Here is a 26,331-nt window from a genome sequence, read left to right on the forward strand (position 1 = left end):
CGAAATTTGACACATTTTTCCATACGATGGAACCAATCATTGAAGCAACCATTCCATTCGGAAGTTGGGGTCTCCAAAATGGCCGTTTTGTAGGCGTCCACAGCTTCTTCAGGTGATGAAAATCTCTGTCTACGCAATTTATTCTTTATTTTAGGGAAAGTATAGAAATCATTAGGGCTTAGGTCGGGGCTGTACGGCGGATGGTCTAATAATTCTATGTTTTCTTGCTCTAAAAACTCTTTTGTTCTGTGCGCGGTGTGAGAACTCGAATTGTCGTGATGGAGGATGATGCGGCGGTTGCAGTTCTCTTTACGGAGTTCAGAAACGACCTGTGGCAAACAAATGCTAGCATACCATTCTGCATTAACCGTTCTTTGTCCCTCAAGAGGAATATTCGTAATATGGCCGGTTTTGGAGACAAATGTGGCCACCATTTTTTTTTTGCAACACTCCGTGAACGAACAATTTTTGTTGGCTTTAACTTATTTTCGAACACCCAAACTCGTGACTGGTTTTTTGTTTCTGGGTTCGTACGCGTATATCCAGGATTCGTCACCTGATACAATGTTGTATACAGCATTTGATGATCCTGCGTGGAATCTTTCGAGAGTTCTGACGCACCAAGTAACGCGAGCCCCTTTTTGCCCTTCACAGAGCGAATGCGATATCCATCGGGAAAACAACTTTTTTACACCTAATTGTTCATGCAAGATTATTTGTATTGGACTCATGCCAATGTCTAAAGTTGCCTGAATTTCGCGGTATGTCACATGTCGATCTTCCTCAATCAGCTTACGCACAGCATCAACGTTTTCTTGGGTGACTGCAGTTTTTGGACGACCTTGACGGGGATCATCACTGAGCTTGACACGTCCACGTTGAAACTCAGAAAACCAGCGATAAATTGTGGTTTTAGATGGGGCTTCATCACCAAATGCAGAAATCATCCGGTCAACACACTGTTTTTGTGTTAAACCACTTCGAAAGTCATAATAAATCATCGCTTTTGAATTTTCTCGAGTCAATTCCATTTTCTCAACGACTAAACAAGTTTGACAAAACCTCGTGACAAGACCGAGAATCTTTTTTTAAATAAATAAATGGTATTCGATTTTTAAAACCAAGGAGTTTTCAATTAAAAAGATTTTAATATGACAGGAACAGTGGAAATGTCCAATTCCCGATACTTTTAGTGCAGCCTAGTAGTCTTTATTAATATTTTTTTATTGTGTAGTCTTGGCGAAATTTGTGATTATAGAAGTATAAAATACAATTACAATAGTGTACAAACTTAAAATTCCAATTAATTATAGTCGAATTTCGACTACTGCGGGACCTCTAGTAAAATAATTATAAGATAAATAGGTACATCTGACAATAGTACAAGACGCATATTATGTCACCGGTTTAATTAGTTGCATGTCCATTCGTCTCGCACGGTTCAAGTTATTCCCATTAATTTCTCACTAAAATTAAACATTCAAAAACCCAAACTAGCTGATTTAAATAATTTCTACTGTACAAATATCAAAAGTTAATTTTATTATGCACAGAGTCGGGTTTTAATTTTTTGAAAACCAGTCTGGTTAGTAACTGGCTTTCCCAATACATCGAAACCTGATTGTAGAACTTATAATGCACGATGCTTAGTGTTATTTTAATAAAAACAATCATATATTAAGTCATAAGGTTTATTTTATCACAGAGTATAATATTTAACAAAAAAATTCAAAGTTCGGTGCAGGTCAAAAGTCGAACAGCTGTCCTGTAGTACAATTGAGACTACGACCTCATGTCTTAAGGCGGGTAGCGGGTGCATGTTGTGATGCCTGTCGGTTCCAGTAACGTATGAACTCACAAACAAGATAGGGTAATTTACGTAAGGATAAATTACCGTTTCTTGGTTATATATATTCGTTGTGAGTTCATTCGTTAATATTTAATTATACGATATTATTAGCTTCATACGTATGTTAGTTAGTATGTAACGTAATATTTGACCATGATTATGAACCCCTTCAAAATGTCGGATTAACTCGAAATTTGGCATAAATCATAAGGATCGATGACAATTCAATATTTCAAATCAGTTAGTTAGACCTGTTATTTACTTTCGGCAGTCAAAACAACAAATTCATTTGAGGGCCTTTTTTTTCACTTAGCAAATTGGAAACTGTTGTATTTGCGTGAATGTACATTAATGAATAATTTATGATAATACATAATGGTACTTAAACTAAAAAATGATAAATTAATAATAGTTAAAAAAAAAACAAAAAACTTCGGGTGCTTTTTAAGATATTATCAAAACGATAATCCTTCTACTATTATGTGTCAATAAAATATTTATAACTATTGACACCATGCGCCCCACGCTTTTTTTTCAATAAATTTATTATTTAGTAGGATTTTTATATAAAAGTGTATTTTTTTTTTAACTATTATTAATTTAAAATTTTAATTTTAATAATCTTTATTTAGGTTGGGTTAAGATCGCTTCACACGGTGCCCCGTCGCCAGATAATGACGAGGCCTGTGACGTCACTGGTCGCCAGGAGGCTCTCGTCGTAGCTGAAGCTGACCCCGAGCACGGGGGCCGCGTGTCCTGGTCATCCAATACCTTATTTTTTTCTTCCCTAAGCTGATAGCCTTGAGAGGCTATTTCAGTGTAACCTTAAATAGTAGGTGAGCTCACGGGGCTCAAACCTGACATCGTTGCTAACACGAACCCTAGCAAGAGCCGTGCTTCGCAGAATCTACCACCGGATCGGAAGCGCGACCCACTGAGAAGATCCGGCGAGAAACTCAAGTGGGCTGTGTCTGTGGGTTAATTTACTCGTCGAGCACTTCGTCGCAAGCGACGGGTTCGACGAGAACGATGACGGGATCCAATACTAATGTTTTCATCTGTCTACATTCTCAGCGTTCGCGTTTGTATAAAGCGTTAATTAAAGGTAGGCGTCCATTGGCCGCCGCCGGACGCACCGCACGCAACGGTTTTTATTTCGCTTTGTTTTTTTTGCTCATAAATGCCGGTGCGTTGGGTGTGGGCTGCGATCTGTCAGGTTTGAGCCCCGTGAGCTCACCTACTAGTTAAGGTTACGCTGAAATAGCCTCTCAAGGCTTTTAGCTAAGGTAGGGAAAGAAAGAAAAAAAAAGTGCAGTCGGTGCGGATAGTGGACACAGCACTATGTGAAATCATACAAAGCATAAGTTCCTGTTAACATTTAAGCTTTTCGTTTCCGCTATAATACTATCACCGTACGACAGGTGGCGCGCGAGTGGTCGGTAAATATTCGCGCCATCCGATTTTAGAATTTGGAAGATAAATTATTTGTCGAAATCCGGTTTTTTTGTCTGGGGTTTCCAATTACCACTATTTTTATGTTTTCGATTAGGTACCTATGTATGTACCACTATTTTTATATATATGTTTTCGGGCAGCAGAAAGAGGGTGAGTGATTTTACCAAGTTACTTACTTGACAAACAAAGCATAAAATAAGCTAATTTGATATCTATTAGTTCTATCTATGTTGTTTTTTTTCCCTTACTTAACCATGTGATATTTATGGTTACAGCCGACAATAAAATATTCAATTCGAAAATGATATCGAGGAATGAAAGACTATTTAAACTAACTAACTAATAATTAAAGCTGCGTTTTATTTGGTATTAGTATCAACAGTTCGATGCTTTTAATTGAACTTCAATTAAGTTTACTCCAATCAAATAGCTGAAGGAGGTTGTGATATATTTTCCAAATTTTAAACTTTAAATGGCTCTACAAGTTGTAAAAATGTCGCTTTAGCACGAATTAACAGGCTATCGTCTCTCGATATATTTATTACCTTGGAGCTTATTGACGACCGGCTGCTCGGAGCGTCCCTCGATGTCGAGGAAGTAGACGCAGCAGTCCTCGCTGCCGGAGACCACGCACACGCCGCGCCGGAACGACATGATGGGGCAGAACGTGGAGCGCACGCCGCGCCCGCGGTGAGGCACCTCGAAGCGTTTCTTCAGCACCAGCGCGCCCTCGCGGTCCGCGATTCTATTTGTATGTACTCACTGGTGGTAGGACCTCTTGTGAGTCCGCGCGGGTAGGTACCACCACCCTGCCTATTTCGGCCGTGAAGCAGTAACGCGTTTCGGTTTGAAGGGCGGGGCAGCCGTTGTAACTGTACTGGGACCTTAGAACTTATATTTCAAGGTGGGTGGCGCATTTACGTTATAGATGTCTATGGGCTCCAGTAATTATTTAACACCAGGTGGGCTGTGAGCTCGCCCACCCATATAAGCAACAAAAAAAATTACTGCTTCACGGTAGAAATAGGCAGGGCGGTGGTACCTACCCGCGCGAACTCACAAGAGGTCCTACCACCAGTGCATGTACTCTCCACAAGCATCATTTGAAAAAGGTCAAGTCATAGCGCTCGGGAAACACCGTGGAGGGGAGCTCATTCCAAAGCCCGATGGTACGTGGAAAAAAAAACCTCTGGAAACGCACTGCGGATGAACGCAGTGGCTCTAAGTAGTATAATTGAACTGTACTCTGATGGCGGGCGGTGCGATGGTCAAAATAAAGATGACGGGATCACCTTAAACAATTCCTCAGAGCACTCTTCATGGAACATCACTACATAGTATAAAACAAAGTCGCTTTTTCTGTCCCTATATCCCTATGTATGCTTAAATCTTTAAAACTACGCAACGGGTTTTGATTCGTTTTTTTTTAATAGATAGAATGATTGAAAAGGAAGGTTTATATGTATAATAACATCCATTAAATAGTGGAGAAATCTATATATATAAAAATGAATTGCTGTTCGTTAGTCTCGCTAAAACTCGAGAACGGCTGGACCTATTTGGCTAATTTTGGTCTTGAGTTATTTGTGGATGTCCAGAGAAGGTTTAAAAGATATGTAAGTATGAAAATGCTCGGAATTAAATAAAAATAACAATTTTGTTTTTACTTTGATGTATCCCCCGTCGGACGGATTCCTTTTGTTTGTGTTAAGTTTATTTTATATAAAAGTTTAGGTATTTTATTTATCGATTGAGGCACTAAGAAGTCTGCCGTGTCAGCTAGTCAATAATAAAATAAAATTACAGTTTCCGAAGCGAAGCGAGGGTTGGTCGCTAGTACAGTACAAAATACAGAGAGAAGTGGAGTCCCCCAAACAGACCTAGACGTTCCAAAATTCCTTTGTCTCGTGAGCCCCAACTCGAAGGGGCGGGAGTACCTGAACAAGCAGAGAGAGTCGTCGGCCGCACTGACGAGCAGCGCGGGGTGGCGCGCGAGCCAGGGGCTCCAGCTGAGGCACGACACGGCGCCCCCCACGCTGCAGCGCCGCAACTTGCTCACGGACCCGCCCGCGCCCTCCAGCCGGTAGCTCACGATCACGCCCTGACCGACACACAACCCGAAGCCTCGATAGATACACATAGCACTAATGTCGTCGTGCCCTAAAGGATAAGACGTCCGGTACATTCGTGTTGAGCGATGATGATTCATCAAACGAGACTTGCGGAGAGTACTTTATGGTAGGCAGCGGCTTGGCTCTGCCCCTGGCATTGCTGACGTCCGTGAGCGACGGTGACCACTTACCATCAGGTGGGCCGTATGCTCGTCTGCCTACAAAGGCAATAAAAAAAATCTATTGAAATACGTACTTAACAAATGTTCACGATTGACTGTCACGGTGAAAGAATAACATCGTGTAATAAAAACAAAACCGCAAAATTATAAGTTGCGTAATTACTGGTGGTAAGACCTCTTGTGAGTCCGCGCGGGTAGGTACCACCACCCTGCCTATTTCTGCCGTAAAGCAGTAATGCGTTTCAGTTTGAAGGGTGGGACAGCCGTTGTAACTATACTTGAGACCTTAGAACTTATATCTCAATGTGGGTGGCGCATTTACGTCGTAGATGTCTATGGGTTACAGTAACCACTTAACACCAGGTGGGCTGTAAGCTCGTCCACCCATCTAAGCAATAAAAAAAAATAATGCACTACAAACAGAGCTTATACAATTTATGAGGTCTTCTATAATGACGTCACTGCCGTTATTAACATTAAGGGACAGAAGATATTTAATAAGATTTGTTTTGTTAAGTTTGTATTAGATTTACTATCAATTGTTGGTTTTCTCAGAAAGTTTCGGATTTTTTAATATTAAAAAAAAAAACAATAATTTTTTACCAAAATCAAAGCGCATTTCAACCGACTGAGGCTGTGGTAGTATGAATAATAAACGTCAACTTGATATTTTATTATAGGCTTCCGTAAAACTTCTAATATGAAATAAAAAATATATCTGACATTACGAGCTCAAATGTATTATTTGCTCAAATGTATTATTACCTTATCATTCGCCGCCCAGAACATCCTGCCACTGGATTCACAAGCTATGGCGGTCACTCTACCCCCTACGATACTACTCCCACCTGGAACAGGCAAAAACAACAAAAAAACAAATTATACAAATTTATTGGGTGATGATAAAAGTTCGCCAGGAAGGAGCTCCATAGTTTCCATGTTCGAATTAAATTTCGTTGCTAAATGATTTTTAATTTTTTCAAGGGTTAACGCGTTTACTGCGTTATGCGGCCTAAAAATCCCCATGAGGGACTATCACCTCCTATGCTATGTTATGCTAATCTATACTATGCAAGTGTAGTGTTCGCTCACGCGGCCGCACTCGATGCCACCATCTATATATATAAAAATGAATTGCTGTTCGTTAGTCTCGCTAAAACTCGAGAACGGCTGGACCGATTTGGCTAATTTTGGTCTTGAATTATTCGTGGTAGTCCAGAGAAGGTTTAAAAGGTGAAAAAATATAAAAAAGCTCGGAATTATATAAAAACAAACAATTTTTTTTTTCTTTGATATGTCCCCTTGATGTCTTTTATTTATCGATTGGGGCAATACGAAGTCTGCCGGGTCAGCCAGTAATAGATAAAAAAGAAGGCGTGTAACGCCATCTATTTTCAAACGTAACGAAAACGTATATCGAAACGTCTAGTACTATCGGAAATGTTCTCGAAAATTGTAGGCATGTCGTTTTGACTGCAAAAGCGATGCAGAGAAGAGACCAAAGCAGGACCAATAACTATGCTAGTAACCTACATGATGTAACCTAGTGAACCGACTACAGCGGCAGACAGCATTGATATCTCGAAATTGGGCTATCGTCTGAAACAGTTACTCTGGGACCCTGTAAGGGAGTCCACGTGGAAGCGCAAACTATTAAGAAAGCATTTAGTAATCAGTGTGCTTGGTGCGAGTTTCTTAACGTTCTCGATAGCGTAAAAGTTAACCCAATTTTGCATGCAGTTGGTACAGCGCCCCTAGCGGCAAACGTAGGCAAACGATCCCGTTCCATACATGAGCTAACTTTTACGCTATCGAGAACGTTAAAAAACTCGCACTAAGCACACAGTTCTACTCGAAGCGAAACAGCGTTGGGAACACTCTAAGCAAAGCGGAAGAAGTCAATTGCGAATTGTGTTGTCATAAATAATTAGAGTTTGAATTTATACTTTAATGAAAGATATTATTTATCCCGCTGCCCAGAGCGTAATAATATTTTAATAGCACGTTCTGAAAACTCACCCCTCGGATAAATTCCAGTAGAAATGTTCAATACTTCGACCATGCCCTTAGCGTTGCCCGCCTGAACGTGGATAGTCAAGGAAACTTATTCGGTCAACGCAGATTTCACATACCAGATATAAGATTATGCTTAAATTACACAAAATACTTTTTGAGGTTATGTAAGCACGTGTTAAGAACATAATATGTTTAGGAGTTTAGTACTTATCATGACTTTTTTTTATTGCTTATATGGGTGGACGAGCTCACAGCCCACCTGGTGTTAAGTGGTTACTAGAACCCATGGACATCTACAACGTAAATACGCCACTCACCTTGAGATATAGGTTCTAAGGTCTCAGTATAATTACAAAGGCTGCCCCACCCTTCAAACCGAAACGCATTACTGCTTCACGGCAGAAATAGGCAGGGTGGTGGTACCTACCCGCGCGGACTCACAAGACGTCCTACCATCAGTAATTACGCAAATTATAATTTGGCGTGTATGATTTTTACTACACGATGTTATTCCTTCATCGTGGAAGTCAATCGTGAACATTTATTAAGTACGTATTTCATTAGAAAAATTGGTACTCGCCTGCAGGATTTAAACACCGATGCATCGCTTCATACGAATGCACCGGACGTCTTATCCTTTAGGCCACGACGACGATAGCATAATCACATCACTATATCAAAGGTCGCCGCAGGGGGGATACCGCAGCAGGGCCACCTTGCTTTTTTCTTCCTTTTTTCTTACCTAAGCTGAGAGCCTTGAGAGGCTATTTCAGCCTAACCTTAACTAGTAGGTGAGCTCACGGGGCTCAGACCTGACAACGTTGCTACCACAAACCCTAGCAAGAGCTGTGCTTCGCAGAATCTACCATCGGATCGGAAACGCGACCCACTGAGAAGATGCGGCGAGAAACTCAGTGGGCTGTGTCTGTGGCTTAATTTACTCGTCGAGCCCTTAGTCGCAAGCGACGGGTTCGACGAGAACGGTGACCGGTGCTTGAAGTACCTAAAAGCACCGTTAGTGGGAGGATCCGAAATGACGTGTTTGGGGCGACGTCGACTGCTTTCCATTCTGTCCGCAGGACCGGGAATGGGGCCACCTTGCACACGACTGGCGCGGCATCTCGGACGTTACAAGGATACGATGACCATGTTGTTGTTGGCGGGCTGGAAGACGCAGCAGAGTAGAGGCGCGGCCAGCTGGTCGAGCACCTCGCGCAGCTTGCGGCGCCGCCCCGCGTCCCACAGACACAGCGCGCCGTCCAGCCCGCACGTCACCAGCAGCTCGTTGGACGCCGACCAGTCACACCCTGTTCACACGCCGCCACAACGCGTGTATCTCCTCACAGTTTGACATATTATTCCGAATAGTACAGGCACTTGAGACCTTAGAACTTATATCTCAACGTGGGTGGCGCATTTACGTTGTGAATGTCTATGCGCTCCAGTAACCACTTAACACCAGGTGGGCTGTGAGCTCGTCCACCCATCAAAGCAACAAAAAAAACAAAAAAACTTCAATCATTTTACTACGGTTTTGCAAGTAAGTTGAAAGCGTTTTTATTATTGAAGGATTACTGGTGGCCCGGAGACCTTTCCGGTTTCAACAGGACAGGTGGGCGAGCAAGGGCTCAGCCAAGAGGGGTGGGGTTTGCTAACAGCTACCCGAGCGCCTCCAAAGGAAACCTAACAACTCAAGAGCAGATGCTTCGCGAATGAATCTACTACCAGATCGGAATCGCGATCGGCTAAGAATTGTCTCTCAACATCCCACCCGCGAGCTTCAGTCTATCCGCGACCGTGGTGCTTGCAACAATTTTTCCAATGAAATTTAGAAAACTCATTAAAAGATAAAATCAAGAGAGTCGTGCTGTTTAAAACGTTTCAATTAATGTTTCAAAGTGTACATGAGCTCTGGGAACCACTCAACGCCAGGTGCCCGTCTAACCACACCTTCATACTTATTTATTGCGAACCAGCTCACACCACGACCGGCATGCCGCCGCCCTCCTCGAAACTTGAAGTCTATGTTGTTTAGTAATTAAGCATATTACAATTTTTGTGGATTTAATTTTGATTACACGACGTTTATTCCTTGACCTTGGAAGTCATTCGTCAAAATGTGTTAAGTCGAAAATTGGTATATGCCTGTGGGATTTTTTTAAACCGGCACTATCGCATCGCTCGATACGAGTATCCCATCTTCTTTCTCTCCACCTTATCCTACTAGATGGGGGGTCGGCACAGCTGATTTTTCTCTTCCATTCTCTTCTATCAGCCGTCATCTCAATACTCACACCTCTTTCTCTCATGTCGTCATTCACACACTCCATCCATGTCTTCTTCGGTCGACCTCTTCCCCTCTACCTTGCCCTACCATTTCCATACATCTCCTAGTCACATGCATCTTCTCTCTATCAGATCACATGTCTATAATACGCTTAACAATTGAGACCGTCAGTGCAAAAGTGGCCTAACCCACAATTTTTCGGATTCGTGCATATATATTGCAATTTATTTAAAACATAATAAATTTTGATGCAAAACCGGCCTATCCCTAGTCTCACCTATTATGAACAGATGGCTTTTGTAAATATAAGTTTTTTGGGTATTGTTTTTGCCTACGAAGCAGTGTAAAAGTAAATTCTAACCTCATTATCTCCACACTAACTATAATAAGGTTAGGCCACTTTTGCGCTGACTGCCTCAATTATCCCATGGTTCCTTCGTTACCAGTGACGGCTTTGGTGTGTCCATCGAGGATGACGCTGACGCGCGGCGGCGTCGCTGTGACGTCACATATGGACACGGTCCCGTCGTCTGAAGCGCAACACAGCTTCGAGCGGTCGTTGTTCGCGAACTTCACGACACTCACTTGTTCTGTGTGCTGAAAGTTATCAAGCGGCTTGTACAATTAACCCTCTTTATTGGGACGTCGATTTTGTACGTTCAAATCGAGGATGTGTTAAGCGACTGTCTGAGGAAGGTAGGTTGCAATAAGTCAATCTGAGCCGATAGATGTGGATGCCACCAATCTCCCTATAACCTTAACGGTCGACAGGGGCTTGGTTCTGCCCCTATCAGGTGGACCGAATGCTCGTCTGCCTACACGGGCAATAAAAAATATAAAAAATAATGCATGCGTTCTGATCCAAGGGTAAGGAGCTATTATACAGCAGAATTGAGTATTTAATCTCTAATAATTAATGAACCACCTATCGCCAGGTGGGTCTCGACTTATCAACCGAAATAGCATGATAAGAAAGGTCATGATAAACAACAGTAGTCAAGAGAGTGCACAGAGCAGGATTAGAAAGACTAAACTTGGACTTCTTGGACTGGTCTTCATAACTATAATTTAAAATAAAAAACAGCAATATTCATACCTACAATGTTTTCATGCAATTAAACGAGTCCCAATTCTGTGTATCTGTCTATTTAGTAATGGGGGAAGTTCAATCGGGGATTTACCTTTTACAGTCATTGAAACATTCCTTCATCAAATTGGGAATTAATATAATATTTTTAAACGGCAATAAAGATTATTAAGTGGGAACGTCATCCCAATTGTGGATGTGTCAAATTCACATTTAATGAAATTGAATATCATCAATTCTATTATTTCTTTTTTCAAGCCACCCTCACCAGCAGAGTTACTAAGCCTTACTTACCAGTTTAGTTATTTCTGTATGGCTATTTAAATATTCTTGCTGTTCAGTTTAACTAAATTTTTAAATATAAAAAAATGACTCAGTAATCTTGGTTGGACCAATCTACTTGCAATTTAAAAACGATAAAAACCTGGTCAAATATGTGATGTACTCCTGTAAAGGCATAGTTCTCTGATATTGTCATGTCATTCTTCCTTTTTGTAGGAGACTCTTCAACAGATATGTTGACCTGTTGAATAAATAAATAATTCACATCAAAAGTAGAGAATTAACTACAGCATGTCTAGTCATCACAATTAATTTGATATGTGTAGTGTATTAATGAGGATGTTTGTCCTCCTTTCCATAAAAAGGACTACTAAGTGTGGTTTATATATAAACAATACACAGTGAACTGACATGTTACACAACCGTAATTCACTAAATAAAACATAACAATGTGAATTAAAATGACATCGGTTTTTGGTGTTCAGATTAACCATAATTTAAGACATTTTAAGGTCATGACATTTTCACACATTCTCAATTTATTTCCGTATTTGTTGTAAGTATTGTCTTTAAAAAAAATTTGCTTATGAAATAAAAAAAGCTGGAAAAATATTGCTTAGCCGACATGGAACTTACTTTACTGCTGGATCTTTGTCTAGAAGATGAAGAGCTGATTGAGATGTTGTCTTGGACTCCGTAACGACGCTGCAGTAACTGACTCCGCACATTCAAGTATTTCTTAATTGTGTCAATATCCTAGATCATGTATCTTAGTTAGTTTATCATGGTGCTAGGGAATTATTGGTAATTATTTAAATTTTGAGACTTTTTGTTATTGAATTATATGATTATTAAATACTCTAGACCTTTTTTGATTGCTTAAATGGGTGGTAGAGCTCATGGCCCAGTGATTTCTGGAGCCCATATACAACTAAAATGTAAATGCCGTCACCTATCTGAGACGAGAGTACTAAGGTCTCAGTTTTACAGCACAATGGCTGCCCCACCCTTCAAACCCAAACGCATTACTGCTTCACAGCAGAAATAGGCAGGGTAGTGGTGCCTGTGGACTCACAAGACCACCAGTAAACAGGTTGTTTGAGATTTGTCTTTTCATAATGATAATCTTGTATGAATATATGGCTCTTTTTAAATATTATTGAGCAGTTTTTGATTTTCTAGTATAGGGTTTAAAATCAGGATCTACCTTAAACTTGGCATTTTCTCTAAGAAGTTGACTTCGTCTGCGTATGTACAGGATTTCTGTTAATAAATATCACAATGAAACATTTACATATTTTCATTTTGAGTTTTCATTTTCCCTGTTGCTTGTATATAATGTGATAGCTAATATCAAGGATGATAATTAAAGCTATTAGCTATTACCTTTTATTTAGAAAAGAAAACAGAAAAAAAAGAACTTTAATCCTTTGTAATGAAATCTATCAGAATTATCTTTCTTTTTCCAAAATCGAGAAAACAAACGAACGCAAAACTAAACAACTTTATGTAGGTAAATAGTGCAAAAGTCGTGTGTAGATGTTAATTTTAACGTACTAAAGTTAGGATTGTTTGGTGCTCTGTAAGCATTAAATCGGGCATCTAAAGCGAAGATCTGCTGCTGAAATGCAGCCGCCATATCTCATAGAATGTTTTACCACTTTATCACTATTTCTTTTTATGTTTTTTTAGTAAAACGTACATACTATGTCAAGCTTAAAAATAAACAAAACATTGCAATAATTTACATTTCACTACCGTACAATTTTTGACAGCAATTTGACATTTGATATTTCAATTTTTCGAGTAAACTGTCAATTATCAATTTTTTTAAGGGATTTTATGACCTGGTAATTAAGACCTTTAAGTCAAGTCTTATTTTAATTTATATTCTTATTTTTATGAAAAATGATAAAATGGAGTGAAATGAAATGAAGATGATTAATTTGAGACATTAATCAACTGGGATGAAATTAAATGAAATGAGATGATATGGGATGAAATATAATCTCAGTAAAATGGTGGTCATTTACTGAGATTTTTCAGTGGATTTTTTGGAGGATCCCGAGAAGTTACGTCCAGCGGCTTTGTTTCATTTTCCCACATTTGTGCACTTTCACAGATATTATACAGTTAATAAACTACCGCTAATACATAATGAAACCTGAAGAAACACTAAATAGACAAAATAAAACAAATCACACAACTTCACTCCTCGCGTTCCCGCCAAAAAGTCTCAAGTATCAAAAGTAAAAGGAAACGATGATACAACGTATTATGTAGCATTCGAAAACAGCGAAGGCTCGATCAATACAGCCAGTTCGGCTGATTAAATGAAGACATGACTATCTCCAGAATTTGATTCTTTCGTGTCAGATGAATCCAAGACGGTCTTGTCGGATTATTAACATAATTTCGATCATGACAACACCCCATTAAGAAATAAAGTGTAACAGCGATGCAGAAAAAAGTGGGTGACAACTCTTTATTGATAAAACTTTTTATATCGTACGTAAAATAATTTTTTATGCAGGTAAATTTGATACCGTATTGCATTCCTTTATCGATTTTTCAAATCAAAAGGGTTCTCTTTTTTGAAGCTTTTCTGAATACTCAGCCTTGTTGACTTTTTGTGTTTCTACATTCTTTTGATTTGTGGCAAAATTCTTTTTTAACCCTTTATTCCGTGCTAAGATTAGTTTGCAAGTACTAGTGCTACTCGAAGTCTGCGGTGAATAGAGACTGAGCTTGAATGCTGCGTCAGTACCCTGAGTAGTCCATGTATGCAGAACTACCACGCCGGAGATGTGTGCACCCAAGCGTTGGTGATCCAGTCGTGGGCTGCGATAAGCTGTAGCGGCGTGATGAGGCAGCGAAGGTGCGGTCAGTCGGCTGCGATGGACCTGTTGAGGCTACGATGCTGGCTTGCTGTGGGACGACTGTTGATGACAGTTGGGTTTACGACGAAAGAAAGAGCTTCCACCGAGCTCGTGATATTGTTCGGTAGACCGATGGTCCGATTTTTTTTACTACCTATTCTGGTAACTTGGAGGGGTTATTCTAGATTCACCGAGCTAATAGGTGAGTTCACGGGGCTCAAGCCTGACGACGTTGCTAACACGAACCCTAGCAAGAGCCGTGCTTCGCAGAATCTACCACCGGATCAGAAAAGTGACCCACTGAGAAGATCCGGCGAGAACCTCAGTGTCTGTGGGTTAATTTACTCGCCGAGCCCTTCGTCGCAAGCAACGGGTTCGACGAGAACGATGACCGGTGCTTAAGGTACCTAAAAGCACCGTTAGTGGATCGGGAGGATCCGATATGATGTGTTTTAGGCGACGTCGACTGTTGTCCATTCGGTCCGCAGGATCGGGAGGATGGTCCGAATGTTGTTGTTTGGAACTTGTATATATGCAAGGCTTATCTTGAAAATTTCGTAAGCAAGATTCAGGTATCTGTCATATATCTTGTGTTGTATGATGCCTACCGACCACAAAATCTTTCAAAAATCACTCCTCAACCTATTTCCTATCTTTATTAGGATTCAAGCAGACTCACAGCTTGCACCTTTAATTTTATTACACGATGTTTTCCTTCATCTTAGAATTAGTTCGGAAACAAGGGTTGGCTTTCAGAAATTCAGACAGCCCCAACCTAAGCCTTCTAACGCAGCACATTTCACAGGGCGTCTTAACTGCAGCTCAAAAATATGTTTTGTATAAAACCATGAACAAAATTATGATCACAATATTAACGGTAAAAGAGGGCATTTATGCCACCACGCCAAGCCCTGAATCTTTGTAAAACGAACGAGAAGCATCAAATAGAAAACAAAATTAGAAAAACACCGAAATAACCTAACTATTATAATTAATAAAGCGGAACATTGTAGTTATTTAAATTCATTCAGAGTCTTAGAAAAAAAATCCCGACCGGTTTCAAGAGCATAAACATACAATTAAAGACCGCTTAATGTTTTAAAAGGTACTATATCATTCAGACGCGTACGAACGAAGCGGCGCGCTCGCCGCGAGGCCAGACATTTCCCGGAATCCTTATTTCCGATTCCGAAATACACGACGCGTTGATACTAGGAAATCTGTACTGGGCGTTATTCTGGTGCGATGCCGTGTAATGCAAGAAACCCGTGGCACTAGCGAGCTGCCTCGGCCATCCGTTATAAATACAGAATGCGGTAGCGGGCTTGAAAGTCCGGTGACCCAACAAAAAACTTATTTCCATTCCTTCCTTTCTTGTCTATGCAAATTCTTTCGTCAAATGCCGGTAATGCTATTATCCGGTAGGTAGCGGCTTGGCTCTGCTCCTGGCATTGCTGAAGTCCATGGGCGACGGTAACCACTCACCATCAGGTGGGCCGTATGCTCGTCTGCCTACAAGGGCAATAAAAAAAATAGAAAAATATCTCCTCTTCTTGGAGATATTTTTTTATTTTTGAGAGCTCTTGCTCCCCCCCAACCACGGTATTTTATTCACACTGCATTTCAAGACGCCATTTTTTGCTGTATTTTAATATCACTTTCAATTGGCGGGAACTTGACAGCCAACGTTGCCGACGGCCACGTGCGTTAATGAGTTTGAGAACTGGTGGCCCGCGGTAAATTAGAAGCGGCGTTATGTACACACTTGCTGGCTCTCAATCTTCTGCAAGGAGTAGCTTAGATCAAAACAAATTATCAGAGGTATGCAAATAAGCTGTTTCGTCAATAATCGAATTACAATATACTTCGAGTTTAGTCTGCGTATCAAATAAAACGAAGCAAAGTTGTTTATTAATATTTTATTTATTGACATTATAATTAATGATGTTGCCATACATTCACTGTGTAATATTAAAAAAAAAACATTCAATAAACGTGGAACATTGAACAACAATTGACACGTACAAAAATTGAAAAATCTTCATAATGATCGATTAGTTTTTAAAATAAAATAAAAAAAACCACGCAACGGTTTCAAGGCTAAACAGGCATTTAATGACGTAAAATTATCTAAAATGAGGCTAAAATCGAAATGTCCGTAAATAAATTAATGACTAAAATATTTATGATTAAACTAAGCATATATGACTATATTGTTTGTTGTACCTAAAAATCAGATTTGACCCTTTCTGCAACCGAGTGACGCGAAACGTGACCAGTAGTAATAAACTTTCATTAAAAATGAATCGCACGTGACATTGTTTTTGGGGTTTCTAAATTGGGGGCGAAAAAAATTAGCGCGCACTCTTGCAAGGGTTAAATTTAACATTCTTATAACAGACAAATGCATGGAGTGTAAATAAAAAAGTAAAAAAAAAAAACTTAGATCGCATTAAAATCAATCAGTCAAAACTTATTACGATATCAATCGATGGTCCCTTTTTGTACTGCCAAAGGTCGAAAACAGCTTTTAAGCAGAGTGAAATAATGTTTATTTTTGTTTGCTATTAATTTCACAAGTAAAAAAAAAAGCAAATACAAAAAAACATTATAGGTTTTATTGCGTACACAGGGACCAATCGATTTATGAAGGCAAGTATTACTAATAAAAGTCAATAGTAATAGCTCTTCGGTTCTTAATATTTACACTTAACATAACGATTTCATTAATATATATGTGTAATACATATAATTTTATAAACTATTTACATTGTACATATAATAAACAGTTATAATATCAACATTATTTAGAATTAATAGTTCGCCGATTCTCGAATATGCAACGTTAAATTTGGATTTAAGTTGATTTCTATATATTTTTTAAGGTGATGAAGCCAAATTAAAAATTCACAAACAGCTGCATTAGCATTTCTGTATGTTACTTATATAGAATTTTTTTTTTACAATTTTTATTTATGTAAAGTATTATATTCCAAATATAAAAAGTACAAGGACGTACTTAGAATAAAAACATTTTGCAATTTTAACAAAAAAAAAAACACAATTTCCGTTACCTAAATGTTCAAGTACAACAACAAAATATTTATCAACAGTATTGATTGATTCATCAACTTAAATCCGTTTGTGATTAAACAATAATGAACCACATAACAGCAATGACACATGCGCCCAATTAAAATACATTTATTATATATACGTATTTATCAAAACAGGAAAAAAATTATTTTTCCTTAAAATTACGTTACGAGGTCCCATTAAACTAAGCAATCGTTATAGCTGCAAAGGGTTTCGTTTTAAAGCGAAAAATTCGACGAAAAAATTGCTTCCTCCAGTCGGAAAGCAATTTCCGGGTGAGATAACATTACATATATAATAATCTATAATTTAAAGAATTCTTATTTAAAAACTAACAGGAAATAGCTTTTGAGGTCTGGCGTACGATACAGGCAAGACCCGGCTTTTGAGATTAAAAAAAAAACAATTCCAAACACTAGCGTAAACACATCCCATATTTCGTATTTCCAATGCAACAACATAAATAAAATTGATACTTTTGAAAAAGAAATTATGTTAACTATCCTTATTTCATTTATTGTGTGAAGTTTTCGCTAGTATTCGAAATTCAAAATACTCGAATCGAACTCGAACTCGAACGACACGCGTCCAAATCAAACAGAATGTTTCAAATAAACAACATTACGCTAATCTCCTTTATAAACTTATCTACTAAATGAAAAACAGGCGTTTCATCGAAATCACATTTTCGATAAACGTATTAGCGTGTTTTTTTTAATTTGTTTACATCACGCGTAAACACCACTAATAATATTTCCCAACAATAACGCGTAATATATTTTTAAAATAGGAATACAGAAGTCGAAAACCAACGGTTTCTTGATCTATAACGTAACTGAACGACCTCGGTCCGAAAGCGTTCTTTCGCTCGAGTGTTGGGACCGCGCGTCACAGGTGTGACGTCACGGTGAAGTAAAACTTCCAAAGATTTCTTCGTAACGTCGACTCTGCTATTGGCGCACAACGGCATCGCTTAGAAATTCTACGAAACCTTTGTACTAGGTAGTGGCTTAATGCAAATCTCACTTTATTACGACGGACTAAAATGCATTTTCAAACTTTCACGAGTATCGTGTAATACGTATTAATTCATTGTTCACGTCACGTATTACGTTAAAATAACGTGTTAAGGACTTGGCTAACAGATTACGTACGTCCTGTGAAGGATTTTAAACATTTTTTATAGACTTAAGTTTGTGGGAGTTGGCATGCCATCGTTTGTAACGGCATAGTATTTTTGCGTAGATGGGTGGACAAGCTCACAGCCCACCTGGTGTTAAGTGGTTACTGGAGCCCATAGACATATACGACGAAAATGCGCCGCTCACCTTGAGATATAAGTTCTAAGGTTTCATGTATAGTTACAACGGCTGCCCCACCCTTCAAACAGAAACGCATTACTGCTTCACGGCAGAAATGGTGGTGGTACCTACCCGCGCGGACTCACAAGAAGTCCTACCACCAGTAAAAATAGATGTTGTCTTATTGCTAACATATCGCCGAATATCCTTCTTAATACGCAACTATTTTATAAGCATATCGGCATGTGCCTAGTCCCAATTCTGCACCATCTAATCGAGAGAGGCACTCGAGTAATAAATCCGCTTCTATCACAATAATTAGATACATTCTTTTTATTTTTATTACATTACTAACTAGGCAAACTTCATTAGAACAATACGATTTTCATTACGTGCTAATATTTATTATCGAATAGTCTACAAAAGATTAGTTTCGAGAAGATTCGTAGCTAATTCGTTCTCATTACTGAATACTTACAGAATAAGGTTTATATAAACAACGATTACATTTTAACAAGCGCTAACAAATACTATTTAAAAATCCGAATACATAACGTTCACTTAGATAATGTAATAAATTTGATATTACATATATTCGTTGTATGCTTATATACGAAACCTGCATATTTTATTAATTAAAGATATTACATAAACAACTTTATTTATTTTTCTAATTGTAAATAGATAACTAGTATACATAGATACCTATTTCCGACATTTCACCTAAAATGCGCGTGTCTAGTTCATTGGTTATATGATTTTAATGGCCATTACGATACCGGACCTATTGGTTCTAACCAATCGATACCTCAGGATATAAAGGACTGAAATCCTGCGATTATTCAAGTTCATCGCCGTTAAGGCTTTTTTTAAGGGATTTTATGACCTGGTAACCTGGACCTTTAGGTCAAGTCTTATTTTAATTTTAATGAAAACTTTTTTATATAAAAAACGAAACGAAATGAAGTATAATCTCAGTATAATGGTGGTCATTTACTGAGACTATTTCAGTGGACTTTTTGGAGGAACGCGAGAAGTTACGTTCAGCGGCTTTGTTTCATTTTCCCATATTTGTGCACTTTCACAGATACTAAACGATTAATAAACCGCCGTTATTACACATTTAAACCTGAAGAAACACTAATAAATAGACAAAATAAAACAAATCGCACAACTTCACTCCTCGCGTTCCCGCCAAAAAGTCCGCCGCCATTTTAAGGCTGCATATAATTTACCTAAATACCTTCGCAATCGCCTAATCCGCACTAACCGAACCTAGATGAGAGAGAAGCTACAACAGCTACTCGTCGGAAATTAACTGTCGAACGCACGCGGGTCCGCCGCGACCCGAATACGAAATGCCGAAACAGTTGAAGTTGAAAATAAGAAAAGACAACGTGCCGCCTGCCTAAGATTTACTTAATACGATCGTTCTAAAACCCTGTCACGAATTTTACCCACATTAGTATTGTACACGCGAAAATAATTCTCTTAAACGTTTAGTTTTTTTTTTTTTCCATTTTATTATAGATAGGTACATAAAAAAACAACACTACACGAATATTGTATATAAAATAGCGTCGTTCTGGAAATTTTGCTACGTAATTTTATAACAATGTTTAAAATATGTAAACCGTAACATTCGAGAGGTGAAAAGTTATTTGGTTTAAGTGACATATCGCTTATTATGAGTACGCGACATTCATCTTAGTAATAAATTAAAGGTGCGTTTTATTTGGTATTAGCATCGACAGTTCGATAGTTTTTAATTGAACTTCAATTAAAATTACTTCATCGAAATAGCTGAAGAAGCTTTTTTTTTGTTATGAAATTTTTTTCAAGTTTTGAACTCCAAATGGCTCTTCTGTAAAATGTAAAAATGTCGCTTAGACCAAATAGCCTTTCGCTCATCGATATTATTATTAACAGAGTATCTTTTCAATATTGTCAACAAAAGATTTTATTTCGCGTTTCGCCCTTCATATTCTATTCTTAAACGCATCCCTAACAAAAAAAAGAAGCGTATTTGTAGGTTTTTATAGCTTCCATTTTCTTTAAAATTCAGTATGCAAACGCGACATTCAATCGTAAAAACTGTATCATTATTTCAAAACGTGCTTCCCATTATCGTTCTATTTTCATAACATTTTTTTTTATTGCTTAGATGGGTGGACGAGCTCACAGCCCTCCTGGTGTTAAGCGGTTACTGGAGCCCATAGGCATCTACGACGTAAATGCGCCACCCTTGAGATATAAGTTCTAAAGTCGCAGTATAGTTACATTTACGAAAACTTTTAAAAATCATTTTTTTCCCGCGACCTGCGTGTGATCTTACCCCACGCGATTTTATACATACCTATGTGTGGATATTTTTAAAATGCTTTATTTGTGTATTTTGTTTATTACAAATCATGGCGGCGCGACGTTTACTAATTTTAGAATGGAACCATCGAAATTATTAAAGTCTATTATAATCTTCCGAGAGCAACGCCGATTTTACACTTTTTAGAGCGACAATTTTTATGTGCAAAGGAAATATCGAGATATTATACGTATGTTTATATTGTGTGAATAAATAAATTGATCGTTATATTATTCCAGTGACATTTACGAAAGCGTACCTACCTGTTTGACATGCGTCGAATTTATATCGCAAAATAAGCGGTGTTGTATTTTGATTAGATTAACCATAAACATGTTTTGCTGTTTCCTTAACAGGCAATAGATATCATTTAAAAAATCTCCTTTTGTGAAGACAGTATCATAATGAAATACTTTTTAAATGTTTATTACGCGAAATCCACTTTTTTAATTATATCCACATTTTACAAAACACATAACATTTTTTTTTAACTTGTACACTGGTTTGGTTTTTTTTTTTAAACATAAATTGAAATCCTTTTGTAACGTGAATTCGGATTTATTTTACTTTACGGATTTCTTTCACAAAATTATTGTCCTAAAAGAATTTTATCATCGAATGTTCAAGCCGCTTCGTAATCAAACACAAATATCACACGGAACGGGAACGTTACATTAATGTCATACGTTTTTGACGTGACAACGTCTTATAATTCGATGGAGCCGGCTGCAACGAAAAAACATGACTCATGCGGCGTTACCTCGCTCTGAGGCGTTCCATTTAAGGCTTGAAGTGCAAGCGAGAGCGCGTAACGAGCGACAAAGAGGACAATCGGCCTCCGCGTTCGTCAGCGTTCGACATCTGTCTCTCTCCTACTTGAGTGAGCGATACATCCGCGTGGACAGCTGCTATACAATGATACATTTACATGTTTTCGTCAAGTATTAAGTTCAGTGAAAAGTGATATGGTGTCAATTGTTTATAGCAACGATAATTGCGATAATTGAAAAATGAAACCATTCCATCAGTATTTTCTTATGACGTTGTCACGTTCAACTATCGTCAGTAAGCCGACTTTACAGACAACCGATTTTTTTTTGTTTTTTTCCTCAATTCTCAAGCGATAAACATTCAAAACACCAGTCATATCACCCCACTAGAGGTTATCTTTTAAAACGATTAAAAAAGATTTCGCTTCGTGAACATGCGACAGTCTCATGATTTTGAACCAATCAATTTCACCTTCATTACAGTTCATATATGTATAAACAAATAACTTTATTTTTTAGGTATATAATACGAACCGATCGTGCTCCTACTTGTGCAAAAATCTCAGCCACAGCAATCTTTGTTCTTAGAAAAAAGTTTAGTAATGTATTTTTTTACGAATATTGCCGATGAATAATGGAAATAAATCCGAGTGAACTTTTATTACGTATTTAATTTGACAGTGACATTGAAAAAAAAAATTAGGCATTTTTAAACCAAGTACAGATAGTTACGTGATCAACATTTTTTTTTTACGAATATTTCCGAAAAATAGTGGGTAAAAACCGAGTTGAACTTTTATTACGTACTTAATTTGACAGTGACAGTGGGAAAAAAATTGGCATTTTTAAACTAATTACACATAGTTAACTAACCAACACATTTTTTTACGAATATTTCCAAAAAATAGTGGAAAAAAAACCGAGTGAACTTTTATTACGTACTCAATTTGACTGTGACAGCTAAAAGAAAAAGATTAGGCATTTTTAACCTACACATACCTAGGTATCTACGTAACCGATATCTTTGCACTCGCATTGCGACGAAAAATAGATTAAAATCGTATTGAGAGACCAACAATAGCAGTTCTGGAACATTTAATTAGCACCTCCGTGTATAGGCACATCTCATCACATGTTTCTAACAACCTACATTCGCTATCCTTACATTTCATTAGCACACGAAACAAAAAAAAAATACTGCAGCGAAGAAAACTCTTGATCTCTTTATCCCGATGAAAACACCCCGTTGAATATTTGAAGGACTATATCAGTGTGTTAGTGTTAGAACATTATCTCGATTTTCTATACATTCAAATTTTTTTTATATAAATTTTAAGAACGACCTTGTTATATGAATACTATTTTATTATCATTTTTAATGTTACGTTGAAATCGATTTCCGCCAATACTTAGAAAATTTGTTTTTTTAGAAAAATGAAGGTCCGATTGCAGTAACACCGTAAAAGTATAGAGTCGAGTTATCGACATTTATCGCGTCCCCGATCACCGTCCTTGTCGAATCCGTCGCTTGCGACGAAGGGCTCGACGAGCGAATTAACCCATAGACACAGTCCACTGAGTTTCTCGCCGGATCTTCTCAGTTGGTCGCGTTTCCGAACCAGTGGTAGATTCTGCGAAGCACTGCTCTTGCTAGGGCCAGTGTCAGCAACACTCCGGTTTGAGCCCCGTGAGCTCACCTACAAACGTTAGGGTGAAGCTGAAATAGCCCCTCAAGGCTATCAGCATAGGTAGGAAAAAAATATATATCGCGTTCTACATTAAAAAACAATAATTCTAGAAACGTTAATAATCTGCGGAACCAGTTGCTAGTTTGCGGGGAAGACTTCACACATTCAAGCGAGCTCCTTCCGAGAAAACGAAAGAGATAGCGGACGACTAGTAAGAAACGTGATTATCGTAACAACGCCCTCGCGCGGTGTCCCAACCGATCCGTACAGCATTCAGATTTAAGGAATTCATAATTTCGGTTTTATTATACCGCCGGATAAGCAAGCGTTTAATTCAACGGAAATAAAAAAAAAAGCGTATTAATATTTATGTTAAACCATTAATCATTGTACGAACGTTTAATAATACCATTATCATTAATAAAGGATGATCATTTTTTGCGGCGACTTTATTACTTCCAGTATTCATGTTTGAATTTTTATTTGAACAGTTGATTTATGAGGGTTATAATATTGGTCGTACATTTTATACCAAAATTGATTACGTATTACTGCAATGAGGAAAAAGCGTTGATTTTATTATTTACGCGTGATAAGGTAATCTTGCAAAATTACATTTTCCAGAATATAATGTTTGACGCGAGATAGATTGTACCTAGCAGTGAAGGAAAACTACAGTACCGGTGTTATTATTGTTTAGACGTTTTATATCAACTCAAAGACTTCCATTAGGATCCTCGTAAAAAAATATTTAATAGTCGATTAGGTTTTTTTTGTAACTATGGCCGCGCTACCCGTCGTAATCAGCGCTGTTTCTTTCAAAATCGTTAAATCGAATGATTTCCCAACTCTGCAAATACTAATTACGAAATCTTCACATTACAAAAAGCAAAATCGATTTTTAATGTAACACCTACGCTTTCCCGGAACGTTTAGTTGTTAGACGAAATTATATATTTAAAAAAAAAAACCACAATACAGCGTTGCCGCAATCCGTACTTTAATTTTGATTCGTTTGCAAACAATCGGCTCACTGGTTTTTCTCGGAATCTCAATAAAATGAAATTTGTAAAATTCACGACGCAATTTTGTTTTCAACGAACGTTCGCGTTTTAATATTGTGAAACCCAAAAAGTTACAGAAAATAGTTTTCCATATACGAATAGTATTCGTTTAATTAGAAATCTAATACGCATCAGTTCTCTTGATACGACGATCTAGACGCCTTCAAAGTTTTAATTATGAGCACTCATTTCGTACGATGTCTTCTGAGAAATCGTAAGTATTAAAATAATTTCGTAACATAATATACATACGTAAAGGTTATCAAATGTTATTTTTTAATTAATAATGGATGATGTTTTAGGAATACTCAAACATTTTGAATTAATATTATATTAAAATTGGTAAACTTTTACGGAGTTTTGAATAATTTCGAAGTTTCCTAAAACCCAACCTATTTCTCGATTAGCATACCTACTTTATGATAACATTCGTTTTCAACATCGTTCCAAAAGTTCAACATTTATATTCGAATAAATGAGACCGTCAGCGCAAAAGGGGCCTAAGCTTACCATAGTTAGTATAGATATATTATATTTGAATATACTTTTACACTGTTTCGTATCGTAGGCAAAAACAATACCCGCAAAAATAATGTTTACAAAGCCATCAGTGTGCTTAGTGCGAGTTTTTTAACGTTCTCGATAGCGTAAAAGTTAGCTCATATTTGTATGGAATTGGAACGTTTGCCGCTAGGGGCGCTGTTCCAACTGCATACAAAATTGGGCAACTTTTACGTTATCGAGAACGTTAAAAAACTCGCACTAAGCATACTGTTATCTATGGGTGAAACTAGGGATAGGCCGGTTTTGCATCAAAGTTTATTGTTTTAAATAAATCGAAAATATATAAGGCGCGAATATGAAAAATCGTGGTTTAGGCCACTTTTACGCTGACGGCTTCAAATATACGTTTGCTATGAAAGACAGACATTATAACATTACTTTTTAACGGCAGCTTTTGAAATGCACACTTAATAAAATAAAAAAAACACGTTAATGAACCTCTTAATCCCAGTCTTCATCGCCGGAGGAATGTTGCGGTGACGACTGGTCTCCGGGTTCTGGTATTATACTGGCGAGGGTGTGGAGTACGGAGCCGCCTGCGCGTTCAGCGCCAGAGATGCCGCGACGACGCATCGACAGTTTCGCGTGGAGGTCAGCCATCAGGTCACCGGTGGACGCGGGTTTGGTGGACTGTTGAAGAAAACAATGAAATGGTTTATGAACGTTATTGCTTACGTGACTTATGTTTCTATTAAGATTGGATTGTCAAAATTTTCGAATTTCGGTCGTGGAACGATGCCATAGAAGTGAAGTATTCCAGATGGTCTGTAAATTCTAACTAGTCAATAACAATTTTGCGCAGAAGTTGTGGCCCCCTACAACAGATCCTCCGCCTGAAGAACAATAGATCAAAGCGTCGCCATCTTGTCTCTTTACCACTTCGACAAATAACTCACTCGCTACAGAAGTTTGTTTGTTATCCAGGAGCGAGTCAACACTCGCTTTAAGAAATACCAGCACCGGATTGCAGTTAAGCCAACGACGACAGAATGCTGTGATTATTATAGATGCAATTTGGACGAGGTTTAGTAAAAGCTTACAGCGTCACCGTGGCTTCATCGCACAACTCACTATAGGCTTGACGCTGACGAACCTCATGGCTGCAATGCTACACATCGGAAGTCTACGAGTGCATCGTCTTGCAGAAGCTTGTGATGGAGCGCGAGAGTAAGCGTTCTTCTCTCTCCACACCAACCTGTGACCGGCGAGCCGGGTACCGACGAGGCAGATTCAAGATGTCGGAAAAGGAGCTTGACAGGCGGTATGTAGAAAGGTGACGGATGACCACAATGCCCCACCCACACTTGTTTCGAATCAGCGGGGCATCCCGTGATTACG

At 38.3% G+C, this 26,331-nt stretch overlaps 2 protein-coding genes across 3 annotated transcripts in view; both read right to left on the reverse strand.

Annotated features, from left to right (window-relative positions):
• Positions 1–1,675: 1,675 nt before the first annotated feature.
• LOC114241412 (WD repeat-containing protein 13) lies at positions 1,676–13,040 on the reverse strand. Its single transcript, XM_028172242.2, has 11 exons — positions 12,827–13,040; positions 12,477–12,532; positions 11,906–12,025; positions 11,412–11,510; positions 10,344–10,497; positions 8,754–8,920; positions 7,617–7,677; positions 6,363–6,445; positions 5,242–5,405; positions 3,850–4,049; positions 1,676–2,605 (listed from the first exon to the last, which is right to left on the reverse strand). The coding sequence occupies exons 1-11, from the start codon at positions 12,906–12,908 to the stop codon at positions 2,499–2,501; spliced, it is 1,293 nt and encodes a 430-aa protein (XP_028028043.2). The 5' UTR covers positions 12,909–13,040; the 3' UTR covers positions 1,676–2,498.
• A 3,012-nt stretch (positions 13,041–16,052) lies between these two features.
• The window catches only part of LOC114241288 (WASH complex subunit 1), a 56,941-nt gene continuing 46,662 nt past the window's right edge, over positions 16,053–26,331 (reverse strand). For both annotated transcript variants that reach the window (XM_028172067.2, XM_089734293.1), the window contains exon 5: positions 16,053–25,623. In XM_028172067.2, the coding sequence (XP_028027868.2) occupies positions 25,435–25,623 (189 nt within the window). In that variant the 3' untranslated portion in view covers positions 16,053–25,434. The remainder of the gene's footprint in view (positions 25,624–26,331) is intronic.

Source organism: Bombyx mandarina, chromosome 17, assembly GCF_030267445.1.
Source record: "Bombyx mandarina strain Sakado chromosome 17, ASM3026744v2".
NCBI lineage: Eukaryota > Metazoa > Arthropoda > Insecta > Lepidoptera > Bombycidae > Bombyx > Bombyx mandarina.

Coding starts and splice junctions, on each gene's coding strand:
- LOC114241412 (XM_028172242.2), bottom strand. CDS start 12,908: ATGGCGGCTGCATTTCAGCAGCAGATCTTCGCTTTAGATGCCCGATTT. Junction 10,498..11,411: donor TACATCACATATTTGACCAG/GTTTTTATCGTT, acceptor GATAACTTTCAG/CACACAGAACAAGTGAGTGT. Junction 6,446..7,616: donor TACTGGAATTTATCCGAGGG/GTGAGTTTTCAG, acceptor TGCCTGTTCCAG/GTGGGAGTAGTATCGTAGGG.